The 22051-nt window shown below is 36.8% G+C and overlaps 1 protein-coding gene across 1 annotated transcript in view; it reads right to left on the bottom strand.

Annotated features, from left to right (window-relative positions):
* The window catches only part of DLG3 (discs large MAGUK scaffold protein 3), a 3698230-nt gene that overhangs the window by 3617041 nt on the left and 59138 nt on the right, over positions 1-22051 (bottom strand). Inside the window, exon 2 of the mRNA XM_044057417.1 lies at positions 16966-17097. Coding sequence (XP_043913352.1) covers positions 16966-17097 — 132 coding nt within the window. The remainder of the gene's footprint in view (positions 1-16965; positions 17098-22051) is intronic.

Genomic DNA, 22051 nt, shown 5'->3' on the forward strand with positions numbered 1-22051 from the left:
CAAACAGTTACTTATGGCCTCATAAATAGCTTTCCAAAATTCTTTTGGTTAAGTACATTCTATATTTGGGCAACTATACCCATAAAAATAAGACTAACTTTCTAAATATGACTGACTCCTCCATTATAGGAGACTTCACTTTATTACTTCTACCAACCCTTTCATATTTCCACAAACTACCATTAATATCACATCCCACCTTCATCAGACCTTATACTGTTAACATTCCATTCTCAACAAAATGTCCAACTTCTGTTTTTCTGACAATGTCTTCAAAACCTGTTATGAAGGTACTTGAAAAATCTCATAAAAAACTCAATCCCAACTCTATCCTTTACTCAGTACTATACATTTCAAAGATACTCTCATACAGTACAAAACAATGGTGAAGGTAATATTAGAACTGGATAGGTTGGGACTTGAAACCATATATCAGCATGCATATGTTGAAAATAGATCTATTACCTCCTGTAACATGATGTTCTATAACAATATAATAACAGCTATGAATGAAAAATTGTGCTGTGATGTAATTTATATAGATTTAACTTCAGCATTTGGCAGGGTCATACACAAAAAAAATTGATAATAAATTAGTACAACTAGGTATCGATGTACTCTTGATAAGATGGATAGCTGCATGGCTTAGAAATAGGACATGGCAACTCTCATACAACAACAAATCCTTGGTTACAGTCAGGGTGTTCCACAGGGCTGTGTCCTAGGCCCTTACTTGTTTAGATTCTATCTTTCAACCTAACTTTTTCATCTGAAGTGTTCTACAGTCTATATGCAGATGGCCTGAAATTGGGTAAACTGATTACGTGTTACAGATAAAGCATGTCTGCAAACTAACTTGACTAAATTGACCATTTGGGCACAGGAGAATAATATGCTGATAAATATATCAAACACTAAGCATATGAGATTTGGGAGACATAAATTGAAAGGTGAATATTTAATACAGCACACAGTGATCAAAACTGTAGACTCATTTAAGGACCTGGGTATATGGGTAGATTCAACTATGAGTTTTTCTAAACATATCAACCAATTGGTTAATAATATGTACAGAATTATAGATTGTGTAAAAAGATTTATAAAGTCTAGGAAATCAAAAATAACGAAGTTATTGTTTGTTAGTTACAATAGATCCAAACTTGAGTATGAGGTAGCAATATGGAAACCTTATAAGAAAACAAACATGAGTAAACTGGAAAGAGTACAGGGGAAATATACCAAGGGGATCCATGGATGTGAAAATTTAAGTTATTATGAAAGACTAAAATATCTGAACATGCACAGTGTCTATTACAAATATCTAAGAGGAGATCTTATTTAGGTAAGTAGGGCATTTAGAGTCAACTACCTCTGGGAATCTTGGGGTTATCAAAAAGTACTAAAGAATAATCAGACAAACTATATAGAAGATACTGTACGCATGAGAAGTTTGCTAATTGGTTCTCTGACAGAGTAGCTGATGCATGGAACAGACTAGGAACAGCCAGGATACTTACTATGGGAACAAGTGTTTTGGTATACTGGCAAGCTAAAAGGGCATCAATGCCCAGCTTGAAATATTTGTATGCATGTATGTATATACTTAACTAATTTTTCCCACTAGTGTTGAAACCATTAGTTTAAAAATGCAAATGATTTCTGTCCATCCTACCCACAGCACTTAAGACCAATTTCTATCTCAACTCCCTCACTAAAGTGGTTGAAAAAAATGCACATACCCATATTTTTGATCATATAAATAAACATTACGTCCTACCTGATACATACAATAGCTTCACAAACAGACATTTTGCCTGCATTAAAATTTATACAAAGACAAAACCTTTTTTGCAGTGAAGTGCAGGTTCACCAGGAGGATATGCACTGACTTTAAAGGACCTACAACAATATACACTACAAGACCCTCGGCCAAGAAGTTTAAAAACACAGCTCTCAGCCACAACACCATAAAATGGTTTAAAGATGGTCTCTCCCAAAGAACCGTCACTGTCCAAAACTCCCACCAGTCTGAATTAGGCACATTCATTTCAGGAGTTCTTCTGGGTTTTCTTCTAGACCTCACACTTTTTTTCACTGCTTATCAGTGGCATAATTACTTGAATACCTCCTTTATCATGTAAACAGATAACTTGCTACAGCATCCTGGTCCAAACATATGGACGGTTGAGAAGCAATTACAGAAATCTGCTTGCTCTGTGGATATTTTCTAATCATCTTATATTAAACATAGCAAAAAATGTCTTTGGGACAAAAAAAAAAAAAAAAACTGCCGGTAGAGGCACATTGTTCCTTTACAAAGAGACCATCTTAAACCTACTATAATTTCCAAAGCCAAATTTACTTCAGACAAAGCTCACAACTGGATACTCCTAAACTTTCCCTCCCTTAAAAAGAACCCCCTCCTTCTAGCTGTTGCACATCTTCCACCCCCATCTTCTCTAACCAGGTTCAAATCCCTCATCTAAAACATCCTCAACACTGCATCGAAATGTAATATCATCATCCTGGGTGACTTCAGCTTTAACTATCTCAGCCCTTGACCTTCCAACATGTCAGAATTGCTTGCTGACTTTGATGGTCTATAATTAATCTCTGAACCCATATAAACAAACCTCAAATCCTCAAAAAACACCATCCTAGACTAAATTATTACTTACACTCCTACAAGCATCTTTAACATAAATATCACTCTGCCTTCTTCAATGACCACTGCCCAAACACCCTTACCAGTCCAAGTCAACGTATCAAACTTACACATACTACAATACTTCAAACTATAAGCAACATTACTAAACTTAAAATTCATTTAGTGTCCCATGAGTGCTCACCAGTTTTCACAACAGAAGACCCCAATGCAGCAGCCAACATCCATATTGAAATTTTTTTCCACTAACAAGACAAATTATTTCTCCTCATGAGAAGTCTACGCAAACATCTAAAAACTGTCTGGATGACCTCAGAAGTGAAGCATTTCCTAAAACTCAGAAATGATGCATAAGAACAATGGAAACAAAACAGAAACAAACTCACTCCAACAAAATACAACCTGCCTTTACCACTATATGGAACCTTGTCAGCAGTATGTGATAGACACACACACACACATAAAACCTCCCAACACAAATCCAAATAAACTGCATTCTTAGCTAAGCAAAAACTTCTGGATGGAAATGAACCTATTAACAGGATGACAAACCACAGACCATCAAAACTCATTTACAACAGACAAATGCAATTATCCAGCTCTGCTGAGAAAATTTAGTAAGAGTTCCCAAATAAACCACCCACTCTACAAAAACTAAGAACCACCATTCCCTTTCCCTTCAAACTCATAAAAGTCAAACAAGATGCTACTCTGTCTAACATTACCACTGATACTCCAGGGCTCAGACAATCTCAAACTTATTGTTTCTTTCAGTTGCAAGGAAGGCTGCACATTAATCAATAGCTTAACTTCAGCAAGCTCTCCCAGTGTGAAAAAAACTGAAACACAAGACCGGGAACTCTATCACTTTTAGTGAATTCATTTACTGGTTAGTAAATACACTGTCTGGATGCCAGCAAAGACAAAACTGAAAGAGCCTGAAATAAAATCAAATAGAAAAGGTGAAGAGAAAACACTGACTGGGAAGAATCCTGCAGCTGTTCAGAGAAAAGCAATTTAAAGTTACAGCTTTGGTGCAAGACATGGCTTCCAGTAATCTACAGGAAAAAATAAGTCAAATGTGCTCAGAACTGAATAAAATAAGTGAAATATGGAAGGACTGCATCAATTCAAACAACAAAAGGCTGGAAAATTGAAGAAACTTTAAAAACATATACAGATGAGCTGATAAAACTGTAAAAAATCAGAGGTTGAAATGAAGAAAATGCTGGCCAAATTTGAGACTGCTCAAGAAAAGAAGTTTAAAAAAACTGGTAGGATTAAAGGACAGGGCACTTACGGAAAACCTTGAGAAACTAGAAGAAACAGACTTTACTGACTTTATGAAGGCACACATAAGCAACTGGACTGCTATTCTACAGCAGGACATGTTAATTGAAAGGGCACACTGTGTGTATGCTCCAAATCTGGCCATGAGGAAAATAGCCAAGATCTGTACAAGTAGAGATGCAAATTTACCAGAAGAAACAGCTGATCCTGACAAAACTGTGACAAAGGAGCAAAAGTATTAAAAGCTGGACACAGTAGAATGTTTGTAGAAAATGATTATTCACCATACACCAGGCAGAAATGAAACAATATTATTCCATTAATCAAGGAATGACAACAGGCAGGTGTGAGATTCAAACTGTTGAATTATTCAGCAGTCTTTGGAATATATATATTTATATATATATATTTATATATATATATTTATATATATATATATATATATATATATATATATATGTATATATATATATATATATTTTTTTTTTTCCCGGAGGATCAAAGTCATTTGTGATGCAGAACAGGCTTAGAAGGAAACTGCAAGAGTTTGTCCAAAAAAAAAAAAAAAAGTGAGCCAAACACAAGGGGGGGGGGGGGGGTCATTCTCCCGATAATAAAGTACACAGAGGGATTTTTCCAGCAAAACCTTTTCCATTGTTCTTATAGGAAAATGCTTGAGAGACAGAGAAAAGAAGAGGAGTTGACCAGAAGAATCAGGAGTACCTTGGAAATGAACTGGAATCTGGAGCCAGGAAATGGAGATGAAAAGGAACAACAACACGGAAATTAGAGAATCAATGTGAGATTGCAAAGCATGAATCAGAATCACATTTGTGAAGTATGACTGTATATGAATGAGTGAACATTTGTTGGCTTTGTTAAACTTCTGAGGAAGTAAAAAACATTTGACTCACTTCAAGTAATCAAAATTTGAAAGGACTCTGAGGGAAGGGGAGTTGGAAGGAAAAAGATAGCTGCAAGTCAATTTCTTTTCTTATTTCTAGGAAACTTTTTACAAATATAAATTGCGTACTTTATAGTAAAGTATTTTAGGTTTTTTTATTTGTATGGGATGAAGTTATTAAAGTAAACAGATGCTTTTTTCTTCTCTTTTTTTTTCTTTTTTGGTATTAAGAACTGTAGGTATTACAGTGCAAAAAAGAGATGAAAAGTTAGACTAAAGCATGTTGAAGTTAATAGGCTGTAATCTTGTGTTGTTGTGGTGGAAATGGTATGTAAAAGTACACAGATCATAATATATGTAGAGCTGATATGTTTTCTCTTACTTTTGTATATGTAAATGTCTGGGTTAAGCCCCTTGGCTTAATCTAATAAATTTTAAGTGAAAACAAGTCATTTATAAGAACACTGAATATACTAAAAAATGTTCCTTAGCAATAAATGTTTCAGCTTATCTTTTAGGCTTCAAAAGAGGACTACAACTTTCTTTTTTCTCTTACTTTTCCATAGAGGCAAGCTGATAACAGGGCAATAAAAGATTGAACACTGGTTTCTTCAAGGCTAAACGTTTATGATTTCTGAAAGTATTCAAGTAGTTTTCACATCTGCTGGAGAGGGAATAAAGATAAAAAAAAAAAACAACGGACACCATTTAGTGCAAGTAGAAGCACAGGTTCCCCTACTCCTCAGCCACACCTCCCAAATACATGAAATTTTAACCAATTCCACTGTTTCCTCTTTATCAATTTCCAGCTTCTTCTGATTTCCCCAGCTTGTTCTCAGGTGCATTGTTTAACGGCTACAAAATGCAGTACTACATTCCATAGTGGGTTAGATGACCGAGATAAAAAATGGTACAATAATCTCCCTGCATACCCTTTAGAATTAGATGGGTAACAAAATATGCTTTTCTGACTTACACACTGGCCAAAGTTTAAATTGTTATAAATCTTTAGAAGGCTCTATGAAGGCAAGTCACTAATTTTAATGATTTGATATCACACACAAAGTTTTGTGTTTAATTGCTTTAAATTTATCCCAGTCTTTTTGTGCAATATAAAACAGTTTAAATTGCTGTCTACCATGGATCCTAGATATTTACTGATGGTGCCATTTTTTATGATTTGACCATTTATTTTGTAACCACAGCTTGTGTCATTTTTGACATGTCTTATGATGCCACATAGGTGGGCTGGATACTCAAAATTGGCTGTAGGTGTAAGAGTGCACATGTGCTTATGCCACAGAACGACTGTGGTACCCACTCAGTGGTGTGAACATGATCTCTACATGAGTCACTGTTGATAAGACACCCCAATGTCATGTACAAAATGGGAAAAAGGTGGTTGATGCCAGTGCAGACTCCCATTAAAGGTGCAATCATTACCACTGCACAAAGGAAGTATTTTTGTAAATCAACTTGGAAAACTTCAACATCTTGTACTGACTTGTTTTTCCAGGTTTGCAGTCATCTCATCAGCATACTTACTTATCTGTAGGCCCTTTCCCACTTTTTCATCAGAATAATTCCATTAGTTTTACTTTTAAATTGACTCAGTTTTAGAAAAAAAAAGTCTGGATGACCAATTTACTAATATATCAGTTATATGCTCTACTACCTCTGTTCAGAGAAAATATGTTTTGACCCTAGCCCAGCATATCCATACGCACATGTGCACAACTCAAACACACACAGAGAAAACCTCAGGAATGCAACAGTACTGTTTTCATGTACAAAAAAAGAAAAAAAAAAACAGAACTACTCCTAAACAATAAATTGGGAACTCGCATATCAAACAGTGACTGTACATCTAATTGCTTATAAACATCCTTTTCAAATGCTATTGCATTTTAAGTTCTTTTTGGCATCTTTGTGTATTTAAGAACTCTGCATTAACACAATTTTACTTTATAACAACAGACCAGTCCAACAGCTATTTGTACGACAGTCGACAGATAAGGCATTTTAAATAAAGGAAAAGACATGGTGTATGTTACAACAGCTTATCTATAGCTGTTGCCCTAATTCGATTAGCAGCCCATTCTGCCTTATTAAAGAAGAAGAAAAAAAAAAGCAGGTATGACTCTAAACACCATATCATGTAAAAAAAAAAACAAAAAAAACAACATAATGAAACATGGATTTATTCAAAACTATGATTTTATACCATAACAGTGTTACTCAGTTTGTTAAGTTCATACAAATCTTCAGGCTTGTAGAATATCATATTCAACCAGTCTTAACTATTTTGTTCCCTTTTAATACTTTTTACAACTCTAGAAATGGAACACAATGTATGAAAGTTATTGATATGTGATCTATTACTTTGTCACTATGTTGGAGTAAAAGTATGAAAAGCAAGCAGACTCTGACCACTGCTTGCACAACCCTTGGCATTCTTTTGCATCTCTTCAAGGAGGCACTCAAAATGGGGTTAAAGACTTAACCAAGTGTTAAAGTGTGATTAAATAAACAAAACAAACACCTTAGCAAAGCAAGCAAACCATATGAACAAGGTAACATATGGAGGGGGCAAGGGACCCTACTTTCCAGTTACAGAAAATATAGCATTTACAAAAATGAGATCTGAACCATGGAGACCTTTCAATAATTACGTGAGCGGAATATAGTTTCCTGGGGTAAGTTAATCTGATTAGGAGGAAATGATGATCTAACATACTTATGGTTTGACTACTGATAGTCATGCTAATTCAGACCAACAGAGAGGACACATTATAAGGATCAGTTTAAAATACAGAGATTAATTGCCGCTGATGATGTGAGGGGAAAAGTCTGAATAAGGAATATACAGTTTTATTCTTGAAGACAAAACTATAACATGTGTTAACAGGAGCTTGGGGGTATAACCATGTCATCCCAAATGGAAGCCTGAGATAAGAAAAACAAAATACACCGGAAAGTTATATTTACCAGAAAACATAATGAGGCATACAGCATTAGAAAAACATTCCAAAAACACAAATTGTGGTATCAACCCTGTAAATGTCTTCAAGCATTCACTTTTATAACATTAAACAGTTGGGTGTTGGCAGGGCTAGCAGTAACATCAAGAAAAGAAGTACAATGCAAGTGTAACACTACATGGCAGCATGACCAGCAGAGAATAATTTAAAGCCTTGGGGCACAATGAATGGAAATGCATACATTTTTCTGCCATTGTTTCCTGGGTTTTCTACAGATTTAATAGTGGAAATGTTTATTTATTTATTATTTATTTATTTTAATTTACATTTGTTGACCAGGTTTATCCGACAGAGCAAAGTAGCCCTTTTTCAGCTGAGGCCCGGGGAGAAAAGCTCCACATGTTCTACAGATCATCATTTACAAAAATAAGTAAATAATCAACAACTAGTTTACAGAAAATATTCAAAGCAACATATACATGAAAAACATTTACTACAGTAAACTAATTATGTCTGTCAGTTTTAAAATCCTACATGATTCAGAAGGACTAATACTAGTTTTGTCCCCAGACATAAGATCTTACATTATGCAGATAAGAATATATGTCATGTGCTTATGATAGAGAAGTTAATGTGAGACAAGGCATAGAAAGTTAAAGAAAGTTACATAAGTTGGGAGCAGATAGAGGTGGGCAGTTAGGGTTGATAAGCTGTTTAAGGAGGGGGGGGGGCAGGTCCATTGGCTTAACAGTAATTCTTTAGTGGCTAGCTTGAATTGACCAAGTTGCGTTAACTGATCTCTAGTGGGAGTTTGTTCCAGGCCTTGGAAGGACTATAGCTATACAGAATACATCCTTTCTTAGTTTTAGGTTTGTGGATTTGTAGCAGATCTAAGTTAGAGCTCCGGAGGGATCTAACAGGTGAATAGTGGGAGAGGACAGATGATAGGGTATGACAGTAAGAAGGCTGATAAAGGATAGAGTGGATGATCTGTTGTTGAGGGAGAAGAAGCTGGTGAGGTACTTCTAGCCAGTTAAGGTGGTTGAGTGAGAGACAGTGATGTGACTTGTAAGTTTGATGGGCTGCCAATTTGGCTATTTTTTTGTAGGTAGATTCAAGTTTGGCAAGGAGTGTGGAGTTGAGGCAAGTAAGAATTTGAGAGCCATATAATTGACTGGTAGGAGGTAGGCATAAGAGAGAGTTACTCTAGTTTCACTGGTGAGAAACTTTTTGTTGTAGTAGAGGAGCCCCAGTTTCTGATGAGTTTTCTTGATACAGTTGTTAATGTGTAGATCGAATTTAAGTTAGTCGTCAATGATGACACCAAGGAGTTTAGTGCTAGTTTCCACCTCAATATGTGTGTTATTGAGGGACAGGCTTGAGAAAGTGGATTTACTGTGGTTGTAGTTTTTAGGAAGAAAAAGCAGTAGCTTAGTTTTTGGGGGGTTTAGGATAAGCTGGTTAGAGAGGCAGTTTTCTACAGAGTTAAAGGAAGTCTGTATTGTAGAGATGAGTTCGGAGGTAGAGTCAGCAATAGGGATGACAGTAGAGTCATCAGTGTATTGGATCAGTGATGACTGAGGACAGGAAGAATAAAGATGATTAGTGAAGATGTTGAAAAGTAGTGGACTAAGGATGAAACCCTGAGGGCCACCCATTTTAACTGGGAAAGAATGGGAGAGTGCAGACTGCCACTTTACTGCTTGAAATTTTGTCAGTAAGGTAGCTGTAAAACCATGCAACAGTAGCAGGGGAAAAGTTAAGGTTGGTTAGTTTGTACAGAAGGAGAGGGTGACAGATGGCATCAAAAGCTTTAGAGAGATCTAAGAATAGGCAGGAGGCAAGTTTGTTGTCATCTCGGCAAGTGATATAGTATTAAAGAATGATAGTAGGGCAGTAGTAGTACTACGCTTTGGTCTAAAGCCATGTTTAGTAGGTGTCTGCAGATTCTCACAGAGTAGGTAGTGCATAACTTATGTATGTATTTTTCTAGAACTTTAGAGAGAGGAGAGAGGATGGCTATTGGTCTAAAATTAGTGATGTCTGAGGAGTTACCTCCTTTATGTATTGGTAGAGTGAAGAATTGTTTCCATATGGAAGGGACTTTGGACTCTGAAATGGAGCGGTTGATTAAGATAGATACAGGGAGAGGAAGAGAGTCAGCAGCTAACTGAAGGAAAAGGAAGGAATGTTGTCGGTAGAAGCTGAGCAAGGTTTGAGTTTAGAGAGTAGGGATTTGATGTAGCTAGTGGGTACAGGTTTGAGGGAAAAAGAACTTGATGACAGTACAGTGGAATTCAATAGAGAGTGGTTTGAAATGTTATTAAAAGGCATATGAGTTGATATAGAGGCAACAAAATATGTGTTGAAGGTGGAGGCAGTATCTTTGGGAGTCTTATCAGGACAAGGATTGGGGGAGCAGGGACCACCAGGATTTAGTATGTGGTTTAATGAGTTCCAAGCTCCCTAAAACCCAAAAAATGCAGAAACCTACACAGAGGTATATACAAAACCCCTATATGACCATATAAACAACTGCATAAAAACAGCAGCGCCAGACTGAAATAAACCCAGGTCAACCCGCAAACCAAACCACCCTGTGGTTAATAGGTTATCCTACAAAAGAAAGAAGATTCTATTAAGAAGCAAGAGAGAATTTGCTCAACAGACCAAAAAGGTGCAGATTTCCTGATTTTTTATTGCAGTACTTTATCCTTCAGCTGTTCTTGGATATTGCAGAACACAATGTCCCTCATTAGTCAAAACAAGTGAATCAGGGAATTTGTCAAGTCTCTGAAAACAGACTTTGAGGTAAAAACAGCCTTCAAAGCAGAGAGTAACCACAAGGCATTTTTCAGTCATGTCTGCCATTGTAAGGGCAACACTTAATGTGCAGAATTAGTTGTAGATGGCATCACCTATACTCGGCAGGAAGATATAACAAATCTTCTGACTGACAAATTCAGCTCAAATTTCACCTCCCCGTCACTCCCAGGTCTCCTTCAAGAAATACCTTCCACCACTCCACTGCCAATTATCACCAAAGAACAGGCTGCCACTGCACTCTCTAAAGCTAAAAACATGGCTTCAATGGGGTCTGATGATATACCAGGTTGCCTCCTAAACAGCTTAAATCAGGACTTATCCGACCCATTAAGATCTCTGTTTAACCACAGCATCTGGAATGATCTTGTGGATGATATGATAGAGTGGAGGACAGCAACAGTCATCCCTCTGCATAAAGGGGGACCCATCTACTGACCTGGGAAATTACAGAACTATAAGTTTGACTAGTCATATGTAAAGCCATATAAATAATAATCATGGACCTGATAAATAATGACATAGGACCCACTGGACCTGACCAAATTCGGCTTTGTCAGGGGCAGGCCATGCTTACTGAATCTGGTGGATTTCTTTGAGAAAGTCACTAAGGCTATAGATAAGGACAAAACAGTACATGCTGCCTACTATGACCTGGTAAAGGCATTTGACACAATTCCCTACTCAGGTATTATGAATAAACTCAAAACTGGGCATAAATCCCTGCATCACCAGATGGATAACCAATTGGCTCACAGACAAGACACATGTGGTTAAAGTGGGTGAATCCAGATTCTGTAAGAGGTCAGTTACTAGTGGTGTGCCACAGGGATCAGTGCTGGGACCACTCCTGTTTGGAATATACTTCTCTGAAGTCAAAACTAATGTGGAAGGCCTCTGGATGAAAAACGTTGCAGGTGACTGCAAGCTGAGGGCAATCATTTAATCCCCAATGATGTAGACATTCGTCAGAAGGGTCTAGATCAGACAAAAGATTGGTGCCAGAACCATGGCATAAAAATAAATGCGAAAAATGCATTATCTTACTCCTTGGAAAGTCAAATACCCCTGCAAATTACAACATCAATAGCACACTCCTAAGAGTAGACTTAGAGGTGAGAGATCTAGGTACACAGATAAATAGTAGCCTGCACTTTGACAGCCATGTGTCCACAGAGTTGAGGAAGTCCTTCTATGTGGTACAACTTATAAAGGTATGGCATCCAGATCCAAGGAAATTATAGTCCTGCTGTACTCAGCCCTCATTATACCAATAACAGAGTACAATGCGCCATTTGGCATGTACTTGACTAGGCACTTATAGTAGCTGAAGTGACCTCAAATGTTCCTCACAAAGAAAATACAGGATCAAACAATATGTCCTGTGCACACAGACTAAAAGCCCTATCCCTTTACTCTGTCTCCTGACAACTATTGAGGTGTGACCTATACCTGATCTAAGTCAAACAGCACAAGGGTCACAAAACATTCCGGAAAGACAGATGTGTCTCAGAGAATGCCCCTTCTTTGGAACAGGCTTTCTTTTCACATTAAGTAGATCCCTTCCCTGATGCTCTTCAAATGCAATTTGGATCAATGGATGGGGAATTGAAAATTCACATCTGAGGTAGTGCCTATGTCCCTTATGGACAGGGGCAATCTGTCAATGCATAAGCACAAATCCATTCCATCCTCTTGCCCCTAGAGGTCATGTATTTGGTAAAATCAGGTTACATTGGCTAGGCTTGTAAGGGTTTTTTAAGCCATTAGCCTAGTAATCTCCTATGAACATATGAACCTAAATCTCCCTACCAGTCCACTATTTACTTGCATGTACTGCAACTCTTGTCATGACTTTTTCTGCATCTATATCAATGAGAATTTCTTCTCGAAGTAGTGATGGTAGCACATGGCAGTTGTACAGCTGGCTTTTGTTCATAAACATTTAATGTAGGAATACATAACATTTATTATTACTAGCTTCATATAACCACAGTTGAGTGAAAGCAATGCTTGAAAACACTCCAAAGAGTTTAAGTGGAAAAAACAGCTCATACTATGCAAAGGAAAATGTCTTCAGTCTGGTGTCATCACAGTCTTGCTTCCATTATTTCTGTATAGGAAGTAAAAAACAGAAAATGCTGTGCCTCAAACCACACAAGGCATATGGATAGTAAAGATACATTTGTAAAATGAGTTGTGAATGACACACTATCCTTGTATGCAGGACCTGCTTTTTGTAAGCTACAAGCTCACATCATACAATACAAAAATTAGTCAGTTGTTTATGTGATCTCCTTTCTCTGTCAGCTTTCTAGCTTCTTAACTGGCCTAACTAATCCTTCCCACTCTGGAACTCAAAAAATCAACTCATTCTCTCAAATTATCACCACTATACTTGTTTAGTTACTTGATTATTTTACAGTTTTATCTCCTACTCTTCTGCCACCTACTATGTTCCCTTCTACAATGAATCCCCCATTCATTTACATTATATGCATGTCCTCCGGTGACTTTTCAACCTCTCACTACTGACTTTTTTATTTTCACATGATTTGAGAGCAATATCTACTTTCATAATGAAGCTTCTAATGCTCTATAGTAAATAACAGCATGCAGTTAGTAATCAGATAAGGACTCTCCCAAGGCAAACCCAACATCCCAAAAGCTGACTGATTGGCTGAAGTAGGAGTCAAAGCAGCTCTTAATTAAACAAAAACAGCTCATGTAATTATCTGCTTTGCAGTTTCCCATGAGAATGTAATGACCCTGCACAAATTCCCATGTGGGAGTTGGTGGTGCTCTACAATTCAGACTGACTTGAATTTGAAACCCATATTGCCGACAGGGACCTTTCTAATGGCATGTGCATGAGGAAATTATTTAAAACTAGATAAATAATGGAGCTTAATGCAGTCATTGTGCTCTATAATAGTATCCAGGTTTAAGAACTGAAGTCATTTAAATATTTCCACTGCACAGAAATAAAAAACAAACAGTTCAGCTGAGCTTTTACTAGTAAGTCGCCCTACATACAGGTTATTCTCATATCGGCACACATGAGTTAGAAAAACGTAGACAGCATACTCTACACTTATGAGACCAGGAAATGCATTCAATAAGTCCAGGGGAAACAGAAGTAAGGACTGAAAGAATCTGCTTTGCAAGTTTCAAACTGTTAAAGGGATCAGTGTTCTGCAATTTTAATGTTTGGAAACCACACAGTAGAGTTATAACAAAGATGTTGGAATAAGTAAGGTCAACCTGTGTTACTTAGGATACACAAAACTTGGAAATTACAGGCTCACACAGCACAAGTTCTTAATATGGGACTGGAGTATCTCACAGGCACCATCAGTGGCTAACTATGCATGCAGGTTGACTGGGGATCATTCCTCTCTCGTGATGTCATAGGTGGCTTGTAATATATGACCCTACTACCAGACCAGTCAAGATAAACATTATGGGTTGTTTGTATGGATACAGACATTGCAGGTAGACTGCATGGTCTTGGATAAGTAAATATGTCACTGTACACAGAAATGTTCACAATAATGTATTAAACGTGAAATATAAACAGTAACTTCCAGACTGCGCCCATGTATGTTGTGAATCATTAGTTATTCTCTTCTTATAGGTCAGTAGTGCTGTTAGGCTAGCAGTGCAAAGCAAATATATTTTCCCATAAAATGACCATATGTAGATCAGCTTTTAGCAACATCTTTCAGACTACTTCTTTATGCAAATAAAACTCTTACTATAGAGCAACTTTGAACATCATTTTTGAATCCTGTATCATTTTAAAACGTATTCATTAAATAACTAGACACACTGGGCTTAAATGCCTCTTCTCAGCGACAAGCTAGGAACACAGTTAGTTTAAACATCGTTCTTAGAATCACAGAGTTTTTAATATGCATTTTAGGGAATCAAACTTATGGCTACAAGATCAAATTTATTAGCAGCTCATACCCTTTATACCTCAGAACTAAACAGGCTGACAAAGTCAATTGCAAGAAACAAACAGGCATTCCAAACTCTCAGCTTCTCCTTTCTCTAAAAGTGATGAACTAATTTGCATGAGCACATATTTTGTGGTTCCTTATGAAAAAATGCAAGACCTGACATTGTGAAGTGAGAATTATTTTGCACTTTTACAATGGAAGAATACACCATCGCATGGACCAAATCTCTCATCAGCTCAATGTTTAACAGATGGTATGTTAAAATACAAATTATGTACCTCAGCTATACTACTGATGCCTGAAAATCAATATAAAACAAAAGAAATGCAGAAAAAAAATTATAGGAAGAAAAATTACTTTGAAAGACACTGCAAAAGACTGACAGATTTACACTTTGGAGATACAGTACGAAAAAGCAATATAAAGATTTGCAGTCAGAAGCTGAAATTGTTGAAGCAGGCAAAGTAAGATGTTATATTGTTTGTGATGAAAATGACAAGTCAAAATTACAAAAGATGTTCAAGATGCTTGAATTCTGGTCTAATCTTTAAACTGAGTGTAGTCAGATTCTATAAAATTAAATATGCAGCAAAAAGTTTGCTTTTCTTCAGTTCTAGATTTTTATTTATTTATTAATCCTTTTTTGACTGGGCTAGTCCCACTCAGCTAGTAGCCTCTCTTCATGGGAGATCCAATGTGGTATTTATACCACTAGGAGAAATATGGACGTGACATTGGGCAACTTCCCCTTCTCTCTTTGATAGGTGCCATGAAATTGTTTGCACCAGCCTGAGATATCACCAATTCAAGTAGATGGGACCTCGGTTTAACATTTCATCCAAATGATAAATCTTCATGTTTACTAGAAAAATAACAGTTAAAAAGATTAACCAGATCCAAGGCACAGTGCATGTGGTATGTAGTGCACAAGTTTTGCTCAACTAGCAGTTACTTTTATGGAGCTGTGCTGTATAACATTGCACTAATGGTTCTAATACTGTTTTTAATTGTGTACTTTCACCTATTACACATGTGTGTTCCTCAGCAGTAGCACGTTTCACATTTAGTGCATACAGCACTTTGGTCATGTTGCCCTCAACAGCTGTTACAACTGAAAGGTTCAAACCCATGAACATTTGATTTAATTTCATACTTGTAATGCTCTTTACAGTTACATTATGTAGTAACCTCTAGATCAAAAGACCTTCACAACCCCTTGAACTTCTGATATGATCCTATTTGAGTTAGCATTTGACAAATCTATGTCCATGATGGCCTCATACTACCACTGTGACAATATGTGGCCTTACACGCTGACTGATATCACAATGATTTAAGTACATATACTAATAACCTTCAGTTCTACTGTGCCAACCCACACCAGACAGATCAGACCTCTGATTTTCAGTGAGGGTTCTCTGAAACCCTACAGATCACCAAGCATCTAACAGGAGTTCTTCTACAAACAGCGATGTTAAAACAAGAAAACTTCTATGAATAGAAAGACTACAACTGTGTCTATCCACAATTCATCCCCAGATTCAGCAAAAGTCAGTAATCACAGGTTTTAAATTAAAGGTAAAATATATAGCAAGTGTGCCTGCTGAAAGTCCAAGGAAATAACGTGTGTGAATGAGGGAATACCTCTATAAGTCCAAAGCTTTGCCAGTTCAAAATATTCAACCTAGTCCAAGTCTGAGAGTTGTACATAGCTGAGATGTGGGTGCTGCAGGGGACAAAGCCCCCTTACAAAAATGTTTGAAAAATATAACAGTGAGCTTCACAATGCACTCTTTTTTTTTGCATCTGAATCAAAACGTATTATTTGTAGGGTCAGAACTTTCACAGCAGTGTCTTTCACTTCAAATAGAGAGTCAGATACAGTCATTTTAAAACTCTGATTTATTTTCTTGACAAATTCAAAATTATTCAAGCAGTATTTTTAATTAAATTTAATATAAAACAAATTATAATATTACCAGTACTGAAAATACTAAAATAAAAGTTAGGGTATTTCTCTCTCCCTATTGCTTAATTTCTTAGGGTCTTTCTGTCTCCCTATTGTTTCATTTTAACATTATTACAAAAGTACATGCTCACTGCATGTAGTAGAGTTCCTTTAATAGTACAAATGGGTTCTGTAGGATTGCATGACCACAAAAACGTAAAAAACAGATTCTCTTACAGCTCTGACTCGGATATTATTTATACACAGTATACCAATGAAACATACTGTTCACGGACACCAATATTTTGTCCTTTTCATCTAATATTCATAGGATTACTGTACTTCCATGCATGTATGTTTATGTAATGAAAAATCTGTATTCTCCATACCTTGTAATGCCTGGAAAAGGTCACTCTGGAAGACACTTGAGACTTTACCAATAGAAGTTTTAAGCTGTTGGTCTTCTGGAGCAGTTAACCTGGACTGATATTTATTAAGCAATTCCACTGCATTTTCAGCATCTGCAAGGAAACAGAAGCACCGTGGACTGTCAGTTACAGTGTACAACTACTGCAGGTCATACTCATTCAGAATATCCAGAAAGAGGTTTATAAGAAATGAAGTGCACAGGGATAAGAATACATATTTGTTAACTTGGTAGGCCCACTAGACCTACAGTCCCTCAGTCTCTTTTCAGGGGTGACCCCAGAGCTGGTTAAGTGACTTGTTCAAGGTCATACAGTAAACAAATGAGAGCTGCACAGCTCTCAACTGTCCAGATTTTTTCACTCATATTTTTGGTCAGTTTCTCATAAAATTGCAGTTTTCAGGCAAATCATTGAGGACTGAAGTCAGAACAATAATGGCTGTCATTTGATTCTCAGACTTCATACCCTTCAGAAAGTCCATGCTAATGCAAAACCTGTTACTCTATCAACTCTCTAAGTTTGTACGAACAATATTTAAAAAAATGTTCCTATTGTTGGGCCTTTGTACCCCCATTATTCCAGGCTTTGTTCATATTTCTTGCTCCAAGAGGTTGAGCAGTATGGCGGACTGAGGTAATAAAACCATGTACCTCAGGAACTAAAGCTTGCAGACTTACCCTTTACATCAAGTGCCAGGTGAACAGTTGAAGGACTAGCTTAGCAGTAATACTACTCTGTTATTTGTTAAAGAGCACTACTATAGTAAGATTAGTTTCCTGGTATTGTTCCACGGTTATATGATCCCCAGCAGTTCAACAGGACTAGTTTTTAAGCAATACTTATCCAGGTACAGATCTGAGCACCACTGAATTATTGCTAAGGATTCAATGGCAATGTTCCATCTACAAATAACAAACAGTGTTACACTAGGAGTTTTTTCTACACGAAATTAAGACTCAGGCTTAAAAAAATAACACTAGGAGTTTTTTCTACAAGAAATCAAGACTCAGGCTTAAAAAATGAAACCACATTAGAATGACTAGTTTAGGAAGACTACTGCTCTGGTCTCAGACAGTGCACTTCATATCATAAGGACAAAGACATTGGCTATTCCCCTTCAGTATCAGAATGTATAACAACATGGGCTAGTTTACCAGTAATAATGGTCTACAGATATATAATGACCACCATTTCACTAAGACTAAGTTACTTAGCAGCACTGCTCCATGGTCTCATAAAATAAGTTACACTCAAGAACAAAATGCAACACAAAATACATGCAAATAAAAGAAACACAATTCTATTTATTTTATTTGTTTGCTTGCTTGTTGCTTGTAAGTGAAAAGGTCAAAAGAGTAAAGTTCCATTGAGGACAAAGATAGATGAGGACAAAGATAGATGAATGAAAAAAAAAAGGTAAAAGATTCAAAGAAAGGAAAAGCATAGTTAGCTAAGGTAATTAATATAAAACTTGAGATCAGACAATTTACAATACTGCAGCAGTGTTAAAATTCAAGACAGGATATTATGTGCCTATTGAATATGAGATTTTAAACCAAATGAGAAAAACAAATTCAGGCAGGTATGGGGTAGGGGAGTGACGTGGAGTATGGAAAGAAAAGAACGTTTAGGAATCTATATGAAGATAAATAAATCAAGAGATATCGGTATTGGATGTAACAGTATGTATTCCAAGAAGGAAACTGATCTTTTGTGCAAAAATACCATAAATCGTGGTAACATTAATACCACTTTACCCTTAAAAAGGTAAGTATGAAACAAATGTTAAAATGATTTGAACAAATGGAAAAATATGTTACGCTACGGATATAGAGATTGTTATAATATCAGATTATTACTTATACAAGGACTGAAAGAAGGTAAATGAAAGAAGGTTAGGAAATGTAGGAAAGTTGCAAGTAATTTTTATTTAAAAGTGGAAAATGAGAGAGAATACTTTTAATAATGGGACTACAAGAACAGAGACCAACTTTGTGCTGATCTCTGAAGAGTTGGAACAGGGAAAGGGGAATAAAGGAATCAGAGTTTTCCAACCTCAGAATGCTATGGCTGGAGTTTTAGAGTAACAAACATAGAATAAAAGGCAAAAAAGCTTATAAAAGAGGCATACTAGGGTATGCAGTTCTTTAAGAATTTTGAAAAAAGAATGAGAAAACCTTCTTGAAAAGCATGTTACTATGACACTTTTTTTAAAGAATTGAATGGAGTGGTTAAAGGTGTATAAAGACATGAACAAAAGCATCTAAAGATTTGTAGAAAAAGAATAACATCCTGGTAAGAAAATGTGTATGAAAAAAGTAGAAAAACATGTCAAACTATTACGATCTGAATGGTATTAAGTGTATGTGAAAAGAGAAAGAGAGATATGACATTAAGACAAAAGTAACAAGTGTGTTAAAACCTCATATCCTCTCTACTAACACATCTCCCTCTCACTCATCACTACTCCTCTCCCCCTCTCTCATTCTACTCCAGACTCCTTTATTAAACTCCTCTATTATTTGCTCATCTCTCCTAGCTACTTTCCTAAAACCTCATACATTTGTTATACTAGACATATAGAAATTAAATTGGTAATATCTCCCTAACTGCTGTCATGGTTTAACCTCCACTGCCTGTACAAAAAGTATAATTTTGTGTTTCTTTCTTCTGTTGTCATAATCAAATAAACATGTATACAGTGGTGTCTAATAACTGTTGTAGATATAGTGTCTGTCACTTAGTATAAAAGTGTTTATAAGAATACTCAAAAATTCTGAATATTGTTGTTTTACTGCTTAACTGTCTAAGCTAAACTGGAACCAACTTGACTGTATCTCTAGTTGAAAATTAATATTTCAGTGTTGTTAAACTTGTGAAGCTTTTCTCTTCGGGCCTCCTCTGAAAAAGGGCATTAGCTCAGTCAGACTACCCGGTGAACAAATGTCAAACAAAAATAATAATAATATTTATATTACTAATAATAATAAATTAAATATACAAAGGTAATATGGTACAAGGAAAATGAAGGAGAAGGTGGTGCTTTTCAAGGGCAAAAGATTAAATTAATGAATTGTGCTTGTTTAACACATATACACATCTTGCACCACACTAAGATGCTTAATTAATAACACACAGACGTGGTAGCTGTGGTTTAACCTCTGTGTGATTTATACTCCAAATGACAATTCTCTACATGAGCTATGCACCACTTAGCATGTACATTTTTGCGGCTAGCTTATTAGCCCTGAATCTATACTCTCATACAGAATATCATCCTTTTTACTGAATTTGAGGCAGCATACATTAGGGTTGTCGCCTCACAGCAAGAGATTCTCCCATTCAATTCTCGGCTGGAGCGCCTTCTGTGTGGAGTCTGCATGTCCTCCCCATGGTCGAATGATGTTAAGGACATGCAGGTAGGTGCGTGCGTGAATGGGTGTGCCTTCTTTGAAGGTTGGGCATCAGGCTGGCAACTTGGCACTGTAAAAATCCACTGCCAATCATGAGTGGACCGGAGTTCCACTGTGGCTACCCTTAACCGGGAAAAGCCGAAAGACATTACTGATGCAGCATACATATTACATATAACATTTGTAATCAATCTTAACATTCTACTAAGCACATCAAGGACTATTTATATCATACCAAAACTTTTGTATACACTCAAAATACATTTTAATAATGAAACTTGTCAGCCCTTATAATCATTTTAACTCTAGAAGAGTTCACACATCTCTCTTTTTTTCAGTGGTATTTCATAAGTGGATAATGTAACAGGACTATTTATACTGGACATCTAGTCCTTTTGGGAAAGGTTCTGTTACACTGCAGCTTCACTATGAGACATAGCTTCAGAAGTCCAAGACCATCACAGATATCACAGTCTCTATCCATTTTGCACAAGACTAGTTGCGACACTTCTTGCTGTTCACCTTCTAGATGTACAACTATATCTGACATTTGTCTGTAATGATTTTAATAATCCTCACAAACTAAAGAGGATATTGGTTTGGCAGATTTACCAACTACTTCAGCATCAAACAAAGGTCTTTTTATTGGCTTTTGTATTCTTGCTTTGGCTTTAGCCTGCAGATCTGGCAATCTTCTTCACTTCCCATCACAGTAATATTTCTGTCCTTGCTGATTTCCAGTCCAAATGTTTCCTTTACTTTACATTGCCTATTTCATCCACATTACTGATGTTTGAGAACCAATCTGCTTTTTAACCTTCTTCACCAGCCAGACTGGTGGCAAGACTACAGCACTGCAACTGAGTTTTTCTTTATTCCAAAACTGTAAGACGCCAATCCTCATAGCTTTTGCTACAGTTCATTCTCATGAGATTCTTCACTATTTGAAAGGTTTCCTCCTCTTGCTCACATGCATAAGGATAGTGTGGACTTGCCATGACATATTCAAGCTTCCACTCAAGCAAGAATCCCCTATTTTTTTTAGCTTCTGTGGATGTGGTAACAGTCCTTACATTCAGATCACATACCAGGGCAAAAAGACAAAGTGACACAGTGAACAGCACAGCTAGATGAGTCAAAACACCCAGCAAAGGTATGTAACACTCTGAGAATGTGTCAGTACAGCAGTATAGGGATGACAATGTCTACTGCTGCCCAGAGAATGGAATACTTACAACAGTATAAGTGGAGCTGTAGCTGCAAAAGACTACCACAGAGGAAGCTAGCCACACAGGGAGGTAGCTGGAACATGTGTGGACTTAATCACACAATGGGGGATTGGGTGACCACTGCAGGGCTGTATGTACTTCAGAACCAAATCATACCTTTACGCCCACAAGTGAAAGGGAACATACATGCCCCCTTCAACATAAACCATGTGAAGGGAGCAAAACACAGCAGAGGCAGAAAGTCTCCAATGTGGAAAGCCACTGGGCATACAGATACTTGAGAGAGTGTTCCCTACTACCACAGCAAGCAGCTGCCTAGAAAGGCTACACAGGACCAAAATAAACAACAGTAATCACAGAACCACAGGTGAAGGATACCCCCACACCACATGAAATTATGGCAGC

The sequence above is a fragment of the Protopterus annectens genome, chromosome 15.part0, assembly GCF_019279795.1.
Source record: "Protopterus annectens isolate FY-2018-M chromosome 15.part0, PAN1.0, whole genome shotgun sequence".
Lineage (NCBI taxonomy): Eukaryota > Metazoa > Chordata > Ceratodontiformes > Protopteridae > Protopterus > Protopterus annectens.